General features: G+C 42.5%; 1 protein-coding gene across 3 annotated transcripts in view; it reads left to right on the forward strand.

The window, feature by feature from the left end:
• The first annotated feature begins 2,893 nt into the window (after positions 1-2,893).
• tncb (tenascin Cb) overlaps positions 2,894-18,210 on the forward strand; it is a 50,243-nt gene continuing 34,926 nt past the window's right edge. Inside the window, exons 1-3 of one of the 3 annotated variants that reach the window (XM_071481912.1) lie at positions 2,894-3,270; positions 14,290-14,861; positions 15,556-16,776. In XM_071481912.1, the coding sequence (XP_071338013.1) occupies positions 14,378-14,861; positions 15,556-16,776 (1,705 nt within the window). In that variant the 5' untranslated portion in view covers positions 2,894-3,270; positions 14,290-14,377. The remainder of the gene's footprint in view (positions 3,271-14,289; positions 14,862-15,555; positions 16,777-18,210) is intronic. The other 2 variants (XM_071481913.1, XM_071481914.1) reach the window with 2 other exon arrangements.

Raw genomic sequence — 18,210 nt, forward strand, 5'->3', positions numbered from 1 at the left:
GAAGGACAGACATTGGAAGGGAGGGGAGGAATGGGAGCGGGGGCCCTTATTACCTTGTGATTCATTTTTAATGAGGTAAACAGGTCTTTCCAGGTCACCTGCAAACTCACACACACGCACGGTGGGTAGTGTGTCTTCCCCATCGGCTGCCTTATTGCTGCCCTCTTTGACATGCTCCATGGCTGCAGGGGCTCCTTAGTATAATTAGGTCTCACTGTCATTGACGGAACGAGTCTCACTTCCCACAGAGTCCCTTCTCTTTCCTTCAGGTTAGATATGATCAATTATACACTGGCAAGAAGACCTCACTCCCAGCAACCTTTCCCTCACTTTCCCTCTTTCTGCTACTAGATTAAGCTTTCCAGCAGTGGGTTACACACTCTGAATATCATTAGCACAATTAGGTTACTGTGTATTGTTTCATAACTGATTTAATTGCACGTTACAGTTCTTACATTTAATTTTAAGTGGGTTGTGTAGTGGAAAGCTGTTTTTGAAAATCGCCTATCCTTCTGCAATCCCTGATTTTCCCAGCCTTATGCAACATCATTCAATGCAGGTAGCTGCTGTCTTCTCTCTGGCCTGTTACTGTAGTATTTTTCTGTCTCTGTATATGTTAAATGACAGCCAATAAAACTGAACATTGTTGTGCTCTAATGGAAATTTAAAAAAAGGCTCCCTCAAGCAGATGTCGGGTTCCGGAGAGGCAGAAATTGGATGACAGGCGAGGATGCACATACGGGGTGTCATCTGGGAAATCAAGCCTGTTCAGTTCACTTGCTCTGAAAGTCGGTGAACAGGTACACCTTCACATACAAGAAGGTAGAGAACTCCCACAGCAATTCTCTGCAATGCCTGGTGAGGCTGTGAAGGAAGGAGAGAGAGACAGAGGGAGAGAGAGTGTGACAGGAAGGTGAGAAAAGGAACAGATGGAGAGAAGCAGGGAATCTACATTTACAGTCATTTAAAACAGGTGCTATACATAGCCAAGCTTTCAACCCATCATCTCATCTAAATGATGTCATTACATCCAGAAGTCATTAAAAAAAGATCTTTTCCCTTGGACTCTATAGATTTCCTCTCCCTCCCTGGGGAGCGGGATGAAAATGAATTTAGGGCCCCTCAAGTCATTGAATTTGCTTTTTATCACCCGATAGCCGTGCTACATATGTGCCATTGTGCTGTGTATAGGATTAGAGAGGATCTTTTCTGCCTGACTGGCTACCGGCTCTCAGCAACAAGATGAGGATCATTTCCCCTGCTGAGAAAAGCTCTACTCAGCCTAGACGAAACGTTCAGCGCACATACCCCACTGGTGTTCAGTATAGATCTTCACTCACATACCACCAAGCTTTATCAACATGTGGAGCATTTGAGATGGGGAAAGCGTATATTCCCAAAGGCTGTTTCATGAGTGAGAAAAAACATATTTATCCAGCTTCAAAATGACTTGTTTGCATCATTAGCACCTCTCAAAGTTTCCTCTATAATTTCCAATTTTATGATTTTATGATGCATCAAACAATAAAGAAAACCTACACATTTGTGAAGATCGTTATTGTTTCCCCACCATCATCAACACCAGTGAAGCCTGTATGATCAGTCATGCCGTCCTCCACACTGGCTCTCATGGTGGATCTTTCGATGCACATTTGAAGCCTGTGCTTTTGCCTCAGAATGAGGACTGGATAGTGGCTGTGTGGTGCAGGATCCTCCTGAGCTCTTTGTTCCTGTGTTTATTTGTGGAAATTCTGCCTGTTTACATCAAATTCTTGACCACAGAATGGCTGGTAATTGTACCCGGTGTACTTTTTTTTTTCTTTCTTTTTTTTCACCCCAAGCAAACTCTAATCAAGAGATGGTTACTGACACAACTGTTTGATCCAGTGTGTCAGGTTTCCACTGGGTGGTTGCCACCTGAGCAGTTGAATGGATGAGTCAGTGGCAAAGAAACCATCATTCAGCTACTCCAGTAACATAACTATCATCTCAATCACATATGACGCTGTTGGACCTCTGACATTCACAAGATGACTAGGGTCAGTGACATGAATGAAATGAGTATGAAATTTCCAGCATATATCTCCAGCTTAAAGCTCCTAATGTTTTCATAATATTAGTACAATACTGGAAACCATTTGTGGCTGGCATTTTTTTAGTTGTCCCCATTCTTTGCATTTGCTTCCCCTGATTGTTTTTCTATAATTAGTATTCACTGTAATGAAATCCACTCTTGCCCAATTGTGCATCCACACACAAAGGAGTCACAGTGATGCATGCATGTTTTGGAGATTATGAAGCAGAAGACAGCTAATATTACTGCTCAGATAGTGGCACGACCATGAAGACAGGCATCAGGAATGACATGAGCTTTGCAGAAGACCATTTATGATGTCTTGACAAAATCTATCAGAATTCTTTAGGCTTCCTCTGGGCAAACAACTTCTGCGACAAGTCCTTGTTGACATGATGCTTTTAGGCAAAGGCAGAGGATGCAAAAATATTTATGTTCAGCTTTAGTGAACAATAACATGCAAAATTATGCCATCACGCAAACCATGTTAACAGTGCCGACCTTCCAGAGAAAATGGAGGAAGTTATCACAGCAGCAGTGGGCAAGTTAGCATTTTCAAAACTTTAATTTTGATGTCAAAATTCGAAGTTTATCTATCTATCTATCTATCTATCTATCTATCTATCTATCTATCTATCTATCTATCTATCTCGTGCTTTCCATTGGCTTGGCAACTGCAATTTGCAGCTAATGGTCCAACCCCAACCCCCCACCCCACGTCTTTCTCTCAGTCACTCTCTCTCTCTCATTTCAGCCTTGAGGCGTCCTGTTTCAGCTCCTTCGCTTTCAGTCACAATGCTGTGGAGAGGGTGAATGGGTGGGGGGCATTTAAGAGAGCAGTAAGTGGGAGTGGAGTCTGACCGCAGAGGGTCTACTGTTTAAGAGAAAGGGAATTCTCCCCTTCACTCACTCGCTTCCTCTCTCTCTCTCTCTGCCTCTCTCTGTCTCTCTGTCTTCCTCTCTCACCCTCACCCTTTCTCTCTCCTCACTGGCTGCACATCAGCCGGCTCTCTAGGTAGACTCGTGTAAACACTCTAAGAGAACAGAGAGGAGAGGGAAGATGACAGAGCTGTCAGCACTCTGAGAGATACAGACTGGTGAGAACATTTGCCAGGGCTGGCTGATAAGGCTGCCTTCAACACTGCTTCTGCTCACATTTTCTAATCAGTGGAGAGGCTGTGAACATTGTGTGTGAGGTAAGTCACCTTTTTTTTTTTTATTTATTTATTTTTTTTACCTGCATGGATTGGATGTGTTTGAATGGGAGCAGAATGAATTAGCTGATTGCTTTGCCTAATTATGATGATTGAATGGCAGAGCTTGACAAATTTTTAAGTTCAACCACATTCTCTCAGCTTTTTCCCCACTTTTACATAACTTGATGTTAAAACTTTCATGAAATGTGCTGTAAGGCTGCAACTAATGATTGTTTCCATTAGCCTTTTTCTGTTGCATATTATTTGTTTAGTCTACAAAATTTTAAAACAAATACTGAAAAATGCTAATATCTTTCAAGTTATCTTGAAATCATTCGCTTTGTCCATTACTCTAAAACATTCAATCTACAACACTATGAATGTAAATATAACTAACAAAATGTAACATTTTTGCTTGATAAATTATATTATTCATTCATTCATCGTTATTAGAATTGCAGTGAATTAATCTACTGTTTCATTCAGTGACCATGCTAAATGCCAGCAAAGAGTATGAGAGCTATTAGCAATAAAAGCAGCTCCTGTAATTCATCCTCATGTTTTACAAGAGAGGACTTCAGAGACTGGCTTAATTTTGCTCTTTACTGCATGCACCTGGGTGCCAATTATGTTTTACTGTGAAAGTTTTTCCTCTTGCTGGCTTTTTTCCATTTATTACCAGAGCAGTTAAAAAGAGAAATGTCTCCAGAGAGGGAGGTCTGTGATGATCTGCTGAATTATTCTGCTTGCATTAGGGCCGATGCTGAGTTGTGGTCTGATGGGCTAGCAGAGGAGAGATGGGTAGGGTTAGTGTGTGTGCATGTGTGTGAGTGTGAGTGTGTGTTGCTTGACGGGCTAGGTCCAGCTGTACACTTTATGGTTGCCAGCAGACAGTAGGCTTGTGTAACCCAGGAGACAGACAGCTGCTCTGCATTAGATGCTGCTGGTTGGTTCCTCTCCCAGATCTCGAACACACACACACTTCGGGCTGTAAACTGACATTCTCACTGACACACGTTTACAGACACACACACACACACACACACAGTCAGTGACTGTTCATCTCAATGTGCTTCCCAGTCTCCTATTTCCAGCTCAGCTTCATCTCTTTGGCAGTTGTGGGGAGACTGCAGAAGGACAAACAGACAATATGGAGATAATTGATGGATTCACTGATATAGGGGTTTGACAGCTGGGTTGTTGCAAATTGCTTTCATTTTTATTGTCCATCAATGTGTTTGATTTGAGCTTGAAAGTTTTTAATGGAAAGTTCTAAAATGAATAACAGAGTAAATGTGCTATTTCTGCTTTCAAAATTTGCTTCAGATTTTCTGCCCCCAATCCTACTCTTTATCAAAACTGCATCTAGACTGCATCTAGTGTCCAAGTATGTCAGCTGAGAGCTAATACGATTCTAAAATTCAAATTTACGCTGTTTACCACTGAAACTGTTTGAGGAAACTCGGATCATCAAGGTAGCTCTGAGTACATCTTAGAGTGAGCAGCTCGGAGGGAGTGAGAGAGGAAACTGGGTGAGTCACTGAGGAGAGGGAGAGGTGGGTGCGTATGGAGACGTGAGATGGGCTTGGATAGAGGTGACCCCCAGGATACCAAGGCAGCGTCTGCTGGATGGTGTTTGAGTATGAAGAGGAGATACAGACACAATAAAGCAGCTTGGCTGTGTTTCAGCAGATGTAACTTCAGATTCCCCGCAGGCTTGTCAGTCCATGTGAAAGATTTTGTTTCCTGTGGATTTATTTTTTTTAGTGTTTTACAGATCTGTCAAGTACAGGTTTCTGCTCAGCAAAAACGAGCACGCTATCTGATCGTAGGTGGCAGTGCAGGCTTGGTGCATTAACATTTCATGATGCTTTGGCTGTGGATATGAGTAGCCACTGATAGTGACACTCAGCACAACGATGAGTGGGAAACGGGCCTTTGTTTGGACAGCTGTTAGCTCCCAACACTCTGTGCCCTACAAAGCTCACTGAGAGGGTGACTGTCTTTAACCCCACTTAGCTCCTTCACTGGTGATTGAAAGCAAACAATAATTGTGGGTATTCATGATGACCCATGCTGGGCAAGACTCAGGGGAGATGCAGAGATGTTTTGCTTGACTAAATGAACGTCATCTTTAATTCAGGTTGTTCCAGACTCCCATTGCTGCCTCCTCCTCTCCTGCTCTACCTTTTGTCTCTCCTCTTCAACATCGTCACTGGTTTCTGTTGAAATGTGTTGCTTGCACTAGACGTTGTGGTGTTCTTTAAAAATTTCACCAGGTTTGACTTAATGTATGGGTTCATCTTTGGATAATTTCACCGGGAGTGTGCCGCCCAGTGGACATGACCACCTGTGGTCAGCAGAGTGAAACTGAAGATCTGTTGTTAAAGGAAGAGCGCGTGGCATTTGTAATTTTAGTCAAATAGAAATACAGATATCAGAGCCTGAAGTGTAGCTACTCAAATATTTTTGTACAGATATTATTGGTTGTCAGAGGATGGATTCTATTGATTTTGGGGATCCCATGACTTTTTTTTTTTTGTCCAGCACTTTGGTTTGTGACAAAATACCTGCAAACCTACTGACATTCCAATCAGCCTCAGGTTTGTGCTAATTTGCAAATGTCAAAGGTAAAAATGAAACCCACTTAACATCAGTACATTAGCGTTGTCCTTATGAGCACATTAGAGCGCAAAGCACAGCAATGTCCAAGTACAACTGATACACTGAGAAAAAGTACAGCCTCACAGAAATGCAAGGACATCTGTGACTCTATCCAGAAGGGCAGTGCAAGGACATGAGATATACATAGTTTTTGAATTAATCTTACCTGATTAACAAATCCTGTCTTCTCACATTTTAAGATTCTTGAACTTGAAGGATTGCATCACAGAGTAGTATGATTTCTGTGATCCACTACTTCTGTGGTAAAATCAATGTTTGTAAGTCTCAGACTGTATTTTGTGTATTTTCATTCAGCACTGTCTTTTCCGTTTCCCAGTCCGCCCCAGTCAGATTAGCCATCACCACAGAACAAAGACCCCCCACCCCCACCCCCCAAAGAAATCCAGTCTTTTAAGCATCCCAGATGGTTTTTAATGCTCCTCTGATGCTAATGTGTAACGGGAAAGAAGTGGAAGTCTTGGAGCTGTGGGAGCTGGAATGCCTTTGTATTGCCTTGCCCTCCATTGGGGCAGTCAGTATAAAACACATGTGGGAGATACTTCGTTCTAACTCTTAACTGCCACCAGTGACTTCACACATTGGAATGCATGAGCGACTATGTTCTTGGAACATGATGGGAGCCCTTTTGAGCAGGGTAGACAATTTAAATTGGGAAAATGGTAAAAAATGGGGAAGCCAATGAAGAGCTGACCCTGGGGATTCGGGTCATTAGGCTCATACAAGTGTCTGAATGGAAGGCACTCCCAATTTGGACAGGGAACACGCTTCAGACTTTCATCACAGACAAGGACAAACAGATGTCTGGGTATCACGGCCAACATGCATGCTTCCATTTGTAGTGGAGAGAACAGATCCTTTCCTCCCCGACTGAATGGAAGTAACCCATAAATCTCCAGTGTAAAGTGCTGAAATGTGCAGTTTTTGAAAGGCCTGGGCAAACTCCTCTACATGTTAACTTAGCATTTTCTGGAATTTATTAAAAAAATCTCCCTCCAATATCTCAATGTACAATTCTAGGCCCTCTACAACTCATCTGATTCACACTCCTCTATATCAAGTCTGCTGTTGGTGCACACTTAAGACAATACACTGGTAGCAATTACATGTTCAAAAGCTCACAAGAAAAGACAGTCATGCAAAATAAACCAGCCAAAGCTCTTTTGAGATTGTTAGGACACTGCATTCTCACCTTGCAGCTCATTACCTGAGCGGGAAGGTGTTAGTTACATGGTAAGTTTAGATGATTCCCAGAAGTCAACATCAATCCCTCTGTGTCAAATTACAACACAGGCAGCAGCCAAGCACAAGTCAGATTTTTATAGTAATTGCAGTGTAAATGCAGAGGAGAGGAAGCAGGCAGAACAGAGGCCTATACACTTACAAGTGTCTGGAGAAAACAGCAGGTGGATGTGCTGGAAAGGCTGCCAAGCCTCCACACCACACAGGGGTTAGGCTAATAAACAGTGGGCCACCGGTACCCAGCATGTTAAAAACCTCATGAACAATGACTAGGATCTAACCTCTCCATCTGGACCCAGTGAGAACAGCAGTGCAGGAGGGGGACTATGCAGGGGAAGAGCCATAAAGAATATTGATGGGTCTCCCGGCGTGGTGCGAGTCAAGTCACAAAAAAAAAAAAGAACTAAATTGAGATTGGACTGTCTGCTGTACAACTGACCCAATGAGCACTGTTGTTCACTCACTCAACATTTGTTTTCACCGTATCTTAGTGTCAAAATGGGAAATTGGTTTTGGTTGAAGGAAACAGACTTTTTTTGGTGTGACATCAGTCAGACATGTCAACTCTGGCTCCAAATCACTCTGGCAGTTCTGTGCGTGTGATAGGGCTCAGCCTTGGCAGAGCACTCTCTCTGAGTACCCAGATAAGTGTTTCTGCCAGTATCTCAAATCCAGCCTCCCCGTGCGCCTTATCAGCCATGAACACACTTACCCCCACCACTCCCCTGCTATCTGTGTCATCAGTTCCAATGGGGTCACAGCAGAGAGCCAATAAGCATAGCTTTGGTTTGATGAAATCAATCTTTTTTTTATTTTTTTTTCTCCCATCAAAAACAGTGTACTCCCCATTTCATTTCTGTTTACCATATGGGAAATAACGATAACAGAGAGAATCGCAGTGAAAATATTGATATGCTTTATTGATTTCACGTCACTGCCTACAGTCAGATTTGTTTGGTGTTGTGCAGAGATGGACAGATCTTATTTTTCAGAGCGGTGGAACAGAGAGAAACCTTTGTTGAATATAATAACTACATGTTACTGCTTAATTTATATTCACCAATACAACCACATTGGCCTGGCTGGAATTACTTAGATCATAAGCAATTCCAAAATATGAATAGCCATTTTCAAAATTGTAAATGTAATCTCCATTTTCCAAGTCAGTCTTGTAATAAGTGAAAAAAAATCTGCCAATGTATTGAAAATATTCTAAAATATTTGATATTTAATATTTTCCACGCTTGTTTTAAGAAAATAAGACCTTTAGCAGAATAATCTGTTAACACAACACTGACATTTTGTCACTTCACAAAGTGGTTTTATGTAATGACGTGTTTAGGGTTACAACAATTATTGATGTATTGATGATTGATGAGTATTATGATTATTTTCATTACATGATTAACTTTTAATAGGCAATTATTTGATTAAAGTTTGGTCTGAAGATAAGCACAGGATGATTAGATATTCATATTTACATTTTTTGTATGAACAATTACATGAAAAATAAATTGCTGAAGATTAATTTTCTCATGGTTGATTAATCAATCGACTAATCTGTTCAGCTTTAAACATGTTAACCAACTGGTGCCCATTCATACATCCAACACACAGACATATCCTGCATGCTGCTGGAAATTATGCAATGACAAAAAGTGCAACCACTTTTGAGATTGAGGAGATGGAGATTTTCAAAAATGAAGATCTGTCATCGTTTTATACTTTATAGCATATGAATTAATTGACCTAGGAAGCTGGTTGCATTACTGTGGAAAAGACAATATTTTGAGCTCAGTCTGTATTTGTTCAGGTCATGTGTGTCAGCGTACAATGACCTGCTGAACCTAACCTGTCTTTGAAATATGCATCTGTCAAACCAGACAGAAGCTAAAAGACTTTCCAGACGAGCAGACTGAGAGGAGGCTTAGTTGTATCCTGATGTCAAGGCCTGACCACTTCACTGCCAAACCAAATCTTGCACTCACCCTTATATCACCTGCTTGTTTCTCCCACAATGAAATGAGTTGAAAATTATTGCTACTCAGTCCTGTTTTTATTAACATTGCATCTCTTTGGCCATTAAGTGAGCAGTTTACTTCTTTATCATGCTGTCTGGGTTTCGTGAAGCACAGCAATGGCCACGTCGGTCATAAAAGGCAGAGAGAGAAAGAAGCCGTGTGTCTTCCAGAGCATGAGGTGATAAAATTTGAAAAACCTTTTCTGAGAAGCAGCAACAACTATACCATCGATCATGTGTTGAGCAGTCAACTCAAGCCATGCCTGTTCCTGGAAATTCATTTCTGCTTTTGATGATTATAACTCATGGCCATAGTGCTGGCCTCAGCAACTCACTCTCTATCTGGCTGTGACCTTGGTGGAGATACAGTATCCAAATCAATATTTACCTGCTCTGGCTCAGGATGAATGTGGAAGGTTTCTTTCACCTTGTAGGCAAGTTGATTATGATAAATATCTTTATCAGCAGATTTCAGCTCTAGTGGATTTGTCTCTCTGGGATATGAGATCTTTATGGCGCAGCTAGAAAAATCCATTTCAGGTTCCTTAACATGGTAGAACTGTAGGTGTCGGTCACTGAGGCCAAATTACTGGTCATTTTCCCATGTTATAGTGTGACAGTATCTCAAGGTGAAAGGAGCCCCAGACAATAACCCTTCATTCAGTCCTTATACCAGCGACCCAGATTTGGATTCTGTACCAAAGAAGGCAAGCTGAGTTTTTGTCATGGGTGACCTACAAAACTAAGCAAGCTTGATAAATTCTTCAGAAATGAAAAGAAAGCTTGTGCATCCTATCAGATCTGTTTAACATACAGTCCTGGGACTTGAGTTGTAGTTGTGGTCATTGAATATTTACAGCTTTTACACATCAAGTGGGGCACACTGCTTCATTATTCAGTTTGTTTGTTGTCGAGTTTACAGATGGATGCTGCGGCATCTGTTCACACTGCTGCCATTATACAATGATTGTTCACAAATCTCTCTTTTCATTTCATCAAAAGCCCTGACGGCATTTCCACATTGGTCTACTTTTAAATGACTTACCACACTATGCTGTTGAACACAATGATAAGAACTGATTGTCTTTTATACCTAAACAAATGACATGGCTGTTGAATGCTTGCTGACTAACATGTTTTCTGTTCTTGGACCTGCCATATGGTCGAGTCTCAGCAAAGGTGAACTACAGTGATTAAGTTTGTCAGCATGTGGTCCTGGCTGAAATTTCTGCATACGATGTCTGCGATCCTCCTCAGACATAGTCTTCTCATCAATCTCTCAATGAACTGAAAGTAAAACTTGTGTCTAAAAGACAGGAGACAGTCGGAGGAAGAAAAAAATAACACTGGTAAAGTAATCATCCATACAGGATTTATTCATTTCAATTTAAACAGAACTGTACAAATAGACACAAGATCAATGCTGTGTGATAAACCATTGCATAAGACAGATCTTTGCATGCCATGTTGGACTAGAGGTATCTAGTAGCTTAAGGGGGAATTGTGCTGACTGCACTGCCCTGGTTTTACTCTTATCTTGATCCTCCTTTGTGTGAAATAAATACATTCTCTTGATTTACTCAAGGATTATGGTTTTAGACTTACACACTATGGCAGAGAAAAAGAAACAACATCTAGGGACATGCTGGAAAACAATTCAAGTTCCTGCAAGGATGGAGGGAGTTACTGCTGTGTGAACTGGTTAGAGGTGCGATGGTTTTTACATTACACTAATGGGAAAATCAGGGATGTATGAGAGGCAAGACTTATGTAAGGAGACGCTTCTGTGGATTGTAAATTTGGATGCCACTGTTTCTTTTGGACTATACACATGGAGGAGTGTCAACTTTTGTTAAAGAAGGTTGGTGCAACCACTAATATGCAACATGCTTCCCCAGGCAACACTGAAGCAAATATATCTGAATATCCTTTTTTACATTTGTGTGGCTTTTTTAATGAACACATTTTTTTTTTTTTTTTTAGTAATTTGTATGTTTCTTGTCACTGTCTCCCAACAGGAGTTGCATCAACCAATCAGCTTGTTTGATGCTCAAGTACACGAGTTGTTGAGATTTGGGAGTTGGGAGATGTTGATTGAGTTTGCGGTGTGTATAAGGGATCTGACTATGACACTGGAGACTGCAACAGTCGACACTGCATATTCTTTTGTCCATGACTGTGCTCTTTCTCCGACCTTTAGCAAGGAGTTTAAGTTGCCTAAACCTAACCAAACCTTAACCATAGCAGTTCAGAAAACATGATCATATGAACCATTTCAGCAGTGGTCAAATATGTTTTGGAAAGCAATTTAAAATTGTGTTGTGAAAACAGGAAACATTTATATGAGTTGATTTTAAATGACAAGAAATTGTTGATTTAAATTTAGATTTGTTGACTTGTTGATTGTGAAGCATGTGAGCTTGGGAATATGAAGACCACAGTGCATTGGTTTTTAGTGTTAGGGTTAGGGTCAAGGGTTGGCTGTTTGATTGGCGCACCCCTTTCACTTATATCCTGAAGCAACAATAGCATAAAATGAATCGAACATTTCTGACAGTGAGAGGCCTAATCACTTGAAATGGACTCCCAGTAGGGCTTTAAAAGCATTTCCAGTTCTCACTGTGGCAAGTATAAAACTTGTGTTGTGTTTCCATGGCACAATAAGTGCGTGCCAGCAGGTTTCCCATGATAAAATTCTCCTCACATTTGACCACAAGGCAGGCAACAAGCTTTGTTGCTGTTTGAGAAGCTAACTACAGAGCAAAACCAAGTGAGGGCATTACAAAGCAGCAGCAGTCAGATTGTATCAAGTCCATGTCTGCAGTGCCAGCAACCGGCTGAATTAGCATAATGCCAGGGCCACAGGGTGCCGATGAAGGAAGTCCAAACAGAGGGATCAGCCCTGTGTTTCTCAGGGTCACACTCAGATTCTCTTATTGTGATTGTTGTGCTTCACATTAAAGATTAGTAGATGGCAGCTAAGAGGAGAAAAGGTCAAATCAAACAATTTCTCAGACTGTGTGGAAGTTTCTTCTCTTAATCTATTTCTGAATGAAGCTGAGTTTTGCCAGAGCCACAGATTCTCAGACAAAGCCTGCTTTGGTCTCTCAGGGTTGCCTCGCTCAGAGGTCCATGTGGAGAGCAGCCACCCCTTAAAGTGGGAAAGCCAACCATTCGGCCAAAACTAAAACCTTAACAGCAACTCAAAGCAATTTTCTGCCTATTTTGTGATTTAATCCCTGGTTTGTGATGCTTGGGCACAGTGGTGTGTCTGTATTAGTTTGTGTGTGTGTGTGTGTGTGTGTGTGTGTGTGTGTGTGTGTGTGTGTGTGTGTGGCCGTGTCTGTGTGACATAGCGTGTAAGTGAGTGAGGGGGAGGTTCTTTTGGATCCCTGAGGGCCCAGATCCTCAGTGCTCCCATCAGCAAGCTACATTAGCACTTTTACAGTCTACCCATCATTGAAGCGCTCATCCCTTCCTGTCTAATCGGGGCTGAGGAGGGCTGGGGATGGTGGGGGGGTGAAGCCGTGGGATCCCTCCAAGCTGAACTCATCTGTCTGCTTTCTTAATCAAATGTCAGGCTGGGATGAGGAGACCAAGCATCTCTTCCTAGAATATTACCTGCTGACTGTCAGCCCCCCGTTCTTACGCACACATGGAAAAGCCCAGCAAAGATGCCCCATGTTTTCACTCATCAGTATGACTTAGTCAGGTAGTAGCAGAGGAAATGAAACCTCTTCATACATATTCCAGCACAGGGTTGGAATATGTTATGTATTCCTGTAATCATGCATTTTCATATCTGCTTATCCAGATGTTTTCACGTTGGCTGTGAACAGCTGCTCTTAACCTTTAGAGATGCCAAGGCTCACACTGGTTTTATGAGAGGTAGGAAATTATTGTTGTCAGCATCTCAGACAAGTTGGTGTAAAAGGTGCAATTATATAAACTCAGCCTGAGACAGACACTTTAAAAAAACAGGCAGACTTGAGCTGTGCTAAGACTCGATATTAATAATTTAGTTTTCCCTTTTGGTTCCAGTACAGGCCAATAATTTTATTTCATGTTTTTCATCAGCTTCCTACGTATGAATATCTGGAAATCCGATTATTAGAGAAACAAATTGCTTTGAGAATCAGTCCCATTGTTCATAAATACACCTATCCTCATATAACCAACGTAGAAGATGTAACAAACTCAGACTTACATGTAGAGAGGGCACACCTTCAACCAACCAGTGTATTTAATCTATCACTAAGATCAAACAGCAAGTAAAAACATCTGGTTTAAACGCTGGCTTCTCTGCCACTACCTCAGCACAATTTTCCAGCAGACCTTCTAAAAGAATCATGTCTCAGGAGGTGGGAGCAATAAGAATCATGTTACAATACTAAAAGAAAAACCCAGTGGCTGTCAGGAGAGCAGTTTGGGAATGCTGACCTGCCCAATTTGCAAGTAGCACCAAGTTTCTGCACAAACACAGATGGTAAAGTATATACTGGTATCCATCTGTCAGCTTGGGTTGTGGTCTGGATTGTGGAGTAAAGAGGAGGCTCCCCACCACGCAGCTGTTGTTTGTGGCAACCTGTCTCAACATGATCAGAAAAAGAAAACTTCAGATCTCCAAGGTCACGTGTCATCCCAGCAGTAATTGCTGCTCTTGGTGCTCAAATTGTGAAAAGAATGCCCCAATGTCATCCATTAAGTGTGTGTCTATTCCACTGGGAGCAGAGGGGCTAAAATGAGTCAGACGCAGCAACAAGATTGGAGGTGGTCTTTTGTTGGGGGCAACAGCGGAAGGTTAATTGCTTTTTAGTGGGATACTGTAATGTTTCACTCCAGCTATGGTCCATGATGTGTGTGTGTGTGTGTGTGTGTGTGTGTGATGGATATATGTTCGATCGATCCTAAATGGCAAGGGCAAGGCAGAAAAGTGCATATCCAACAGGATTATGTGAATTCCTCTACATGTTATGTGGTTATTTGGCTCTTTCCACATAAAGAACTATGTGACAGAGAAATTTGCAAATAAAGTAAATTAAAAAAAGTTAAAAAATGAATTTTCCTCATTCTAGGACTCAAGACAAGAACACGTGATACCTGAATAGACTGTTCCCCACTCAGCTGCTACTTCGTCAGAAGCTGCAGATCCAGGCTGTCATCATGCAGATGAAAGGCTTTCTTTTAGGCTGCCTGACTGTGGCCCTGCTCCTCCAGCTCTCTGCAGCCGGCCTGGTGAAGGTCATCCGCCACCGAAGAGAGGCCCTGATGCCCAAGAAAACACAGGAGAACCTTACCCTGCCACACCCTGACCAGCCGGTGGTGTTCAACCACGTCTACAACATCAACGTCCCCTCGACATCCCTCTGCTCTGTGGACCTGGAGTCACCCGGAAGTACAGAGCCAAAACACAAGAGCATCCCAATGGACATGCAGAACACCGAGCACATGGAGCACACGGTGGACGGCGAAAATCAGATTGTTTTCACCCATCGCATCAATATCCCCAAGCAGGCGTGCGGTTGCAACAACCAGTTGCCAGACCTCAAGGACATCCTGAACAGGCTGGAGATGCTAGAGTCAGAGCTGTCGAGTCTGAGGGAGCAGTGCAGCAGTGGGACAGGCTGCTGCGGCGCTCAAGTTACAGGTATAACTTTTATTGTATGCACTGTTGTAGTGTAATTAATGTGCACTAATGCCCATGAGTTTATTGTTGACTCAAGTGAATGCATTTTTTAGCCCATTAACCATACATTGGCTGTATTTTACACTACTGCCATCCCTTTTTCTAGGCATATATAAAGATAGATTATTCATCAACCAACCTTTTATGCAGCCATTGGCATCCATTAATTTTATTATGGTATGAAAATCAGCACGCCAAAACATAAAAATAATTTCAGATGATTTATCCATTACAGTAGGTCATTATTGTTTATTGTCAAATACATTATTGTCTGACTTTTTGTGCATGAAAGGACCTGACATGGACCTGATTTGTCATATAAAACATATAAAATGAAATATAAGTATAACTAATTCAAGTCTCTGTCAAGTGCATTTTGATAGCTTGGACTGAACCCAGTTCATTCAAAAACTTATTTCATACTTCACGAAATCAGTTTTTAGTCAACTGGCTAAAACTACACTGATCAGTTCCATATCTCCACTAAATTATATGGATTCACCCAATTTGCATGAACAGTTTCTCTCTTTGATTAGAGGGACTGATGTTTTGGAATTCTGTGCTTGAAGATCTACACACTGATTAATGATTTCTGATCACATTGGAATAATTTTGAAATACTTTATTTGTTTATTGCTTTCTTGCCCTCCCCAAGGTGAAGTGTCCATAAAGCCCTACTGTAATGGCCGTGGGAACTGGAGCACTGACACCTGCAGCTGCACATGTGAGCCCGGATGGAAGGGCCCCAACTGCACCGAACCCGAGTGCCCCAACGACTGCCAGGACCAGGGTCGCTGTGTGGATGGCAAATGTGACTGCTTTGAGGGCTTTGGCGGGGATGACTGCGGTATTGAGCTCTGCCTGCTGGACTGCGGTGACTATGGCCACTGTGTCGACGGGTCCTGTCTCTGTGAGGACGGCTTCATCGGTCAGGACTGCTCCCAGACCAACTGCCTCAACAACTGTCTGGGCCGTGGACGCTGCATAGAGGATGAGTGTGTTTGCGAGGAGCCATGGACAGGCTTCGACTGTTCCGAACTCATCTGTCCAAATGACTGCTACGACCGTGGACGCTGCATCAACGGCACCTGCTACTGTGAAGAGGGCTACACCGGGGAAGACTGCAGCGAACTCACTTGTCCTGGCAACTGTAACAACCGTGGCACATGTGTGGACGGCCAGTGTGTGTGCCAGACCGGCTACAGTGGAGAGGACTGCTCAAAGCTCACCTGTCCCAAAAACTGCAACGATAGGGGCCATTGCTTCAATGGGAAGTGCATCTGTGATCCAGGATTTGAGGGTGAAGATTGCTCCATCCTTTCATGCCCTGACAACTGCAGCAACAGAGGCCAGTGCATTAACGGAGTATGTGTATGTGACATAGGATACCAAGGTGAAGACTGTAGCGAGCTGTCCTGCCCCAACAATTGCCAAGACCGGGGCCGCTGTGCTAATGGACAGTGCATATGTGACAAGGGATACTCTGGGGAGGACTGCAGCATGAAGACCTGTCCAAAAGATTGCATGGGACGTGGAGAATGCGTGCAGGGAAAGTGTCAGTGCTTCGCCGGCTTCACAGGTAAAGATTGTGGCGAGCTGACTTGCCCCAATGACTGCCTGGATCGTGGCCACTGTGTGAACGGGCAATGTGTTTGTCATAAGGGTTTCACTGGTGAGGACTGCAGTGAGAAGACATGTCCTAAAAACTGTCTAGACAGAGGTTACTGCGTTGATGGCAACTGTGTATGTTATGAGGGTTTCACTGGACCAGACTGCTCCATACTGACTTGCCCGGGAGACTGCCAGAACCAGGGCCGCTGTGAGAACGGAGTGTGTGTCTGTGATGAGGGCTTCATTGGAGAGGACTGCTCTGAGGGTAAGTCAGACTGCGTAAGCATTTTATTTAATTAATTTTACTACTTGAGACACAAGTAGAGGGTGAGTCCAGTATTCACTCTGCTTTTAGCTCTGTTTTGGTCTCCACCAACTGCCGAGGAGACTCTTTAGCTTCTACATGCTCCACTGTGTTCTGGCACTGCTTGATTTCACATGGACACTATTTGGACTCTCACGTCATGTCCACCCAGGATGTGTAGCATGAGCAGCACATTAGCAGAGCAGCGGCAGCTTCACTCCTCTGAATCTAAACCTCATATGCACAGTGATGTCTTCACTGTCATCATGTGAAATCTGCGAGGCTGTAACTAATTTTAAAGTAATTTTTATTAATATGTCTTACAGGTATTAATATTCTCCAGTGTCAATGCAATATTACAACACTACTGATACAACTTCTGTGTATGTGCAGGTCTGTAAGACCACACAGTAGCCATAGAAAATACTGTAAGAAGGCTCAGTGACAGTTTAATTTACATGTGCTGCCAAACACAATATTATATTTACAATCAACCCTCAACTAAGGTTTATCACACCACAGATGAACAAAATACAAAACTACACAGTTTTACAAATCCAAATTATTCCGTCAGTTCATATTCTGTCTGTGAAATATGAAGCCGTCAATAAACTTATACAACAACTGAAAAAAGCAGATGTCCTCAAAATGAATACGGTACATATTAATCCATTTGAGCCGCCTTGTGCACTTGCTAAATGGGGAATTTCTGTGAGTCAGTGAAATCTGGACATTTGGATTCAGTCCGTCTGTGTCCATACAGGATGCATTGATGCACAGCACTGAGTGTAGGTCACCTGAGTCTTGGCAGCAGTCAGAGTGTTAGTATCTGTTTCGCTAGACACACATGAGGAAGATGACCGAAAAATGACTGAAATGCCTCCTGTGTCTAGTATGGGAAAGAGCTACAGAACATTGTTCAGAATGCTGCGAGTAATTTTTTCGTCTTTTGTGTTTATACAGTGAGACATTCATACAGTGAGCTCCTTCAGTTTGACAGACATTCAGAGCAGACTCCAGTTGCCATTTAACAAAATATGAAATGTAATACTTTTGTGGAAAGTCACTTAGATAAATGGTAAATAGGCTGTGCCTACATAGTGCTTTCCTAGTTTAATCAACCACTCAAAGTGCTTTACAGTGGGAGCCACATTCACCCATTCACACACATTCCACACGAATAGCACTTCTGCATTAACTCACACACTGATGGAACAGCTATCAGAGGCAATTTGGGGGTCAGTATCTTGCCCAAGGACATTTTGCAATGTGGAGTGGAGGAGCTGGGTATCGAGCCACCAACCTCCTGATTAGTGGACGACCAGCTTCCTGTACCATAGTTGCCCTCAGGAATCTAATAAGTGTACTAGAGTGTGATCTTATTTTTCCTTTTGG

This window comes from Trachinotus anak, unplaced genomic scaffold (genome assembly GCF_046630095.1).
Source record: "Trachinotus anak isolate AG129_WGS33_773 ecotype Australia unplaced genomic scaffold, CSIRO_AGI_Tana_v1 ptg000008l, whole genome shotgun sequence".
NCBI lineage: Eukaryota > Metazoa > Chordata > Actinopteri > Carangiformes > Carangidae > Trachinotus > Trachinotus anak.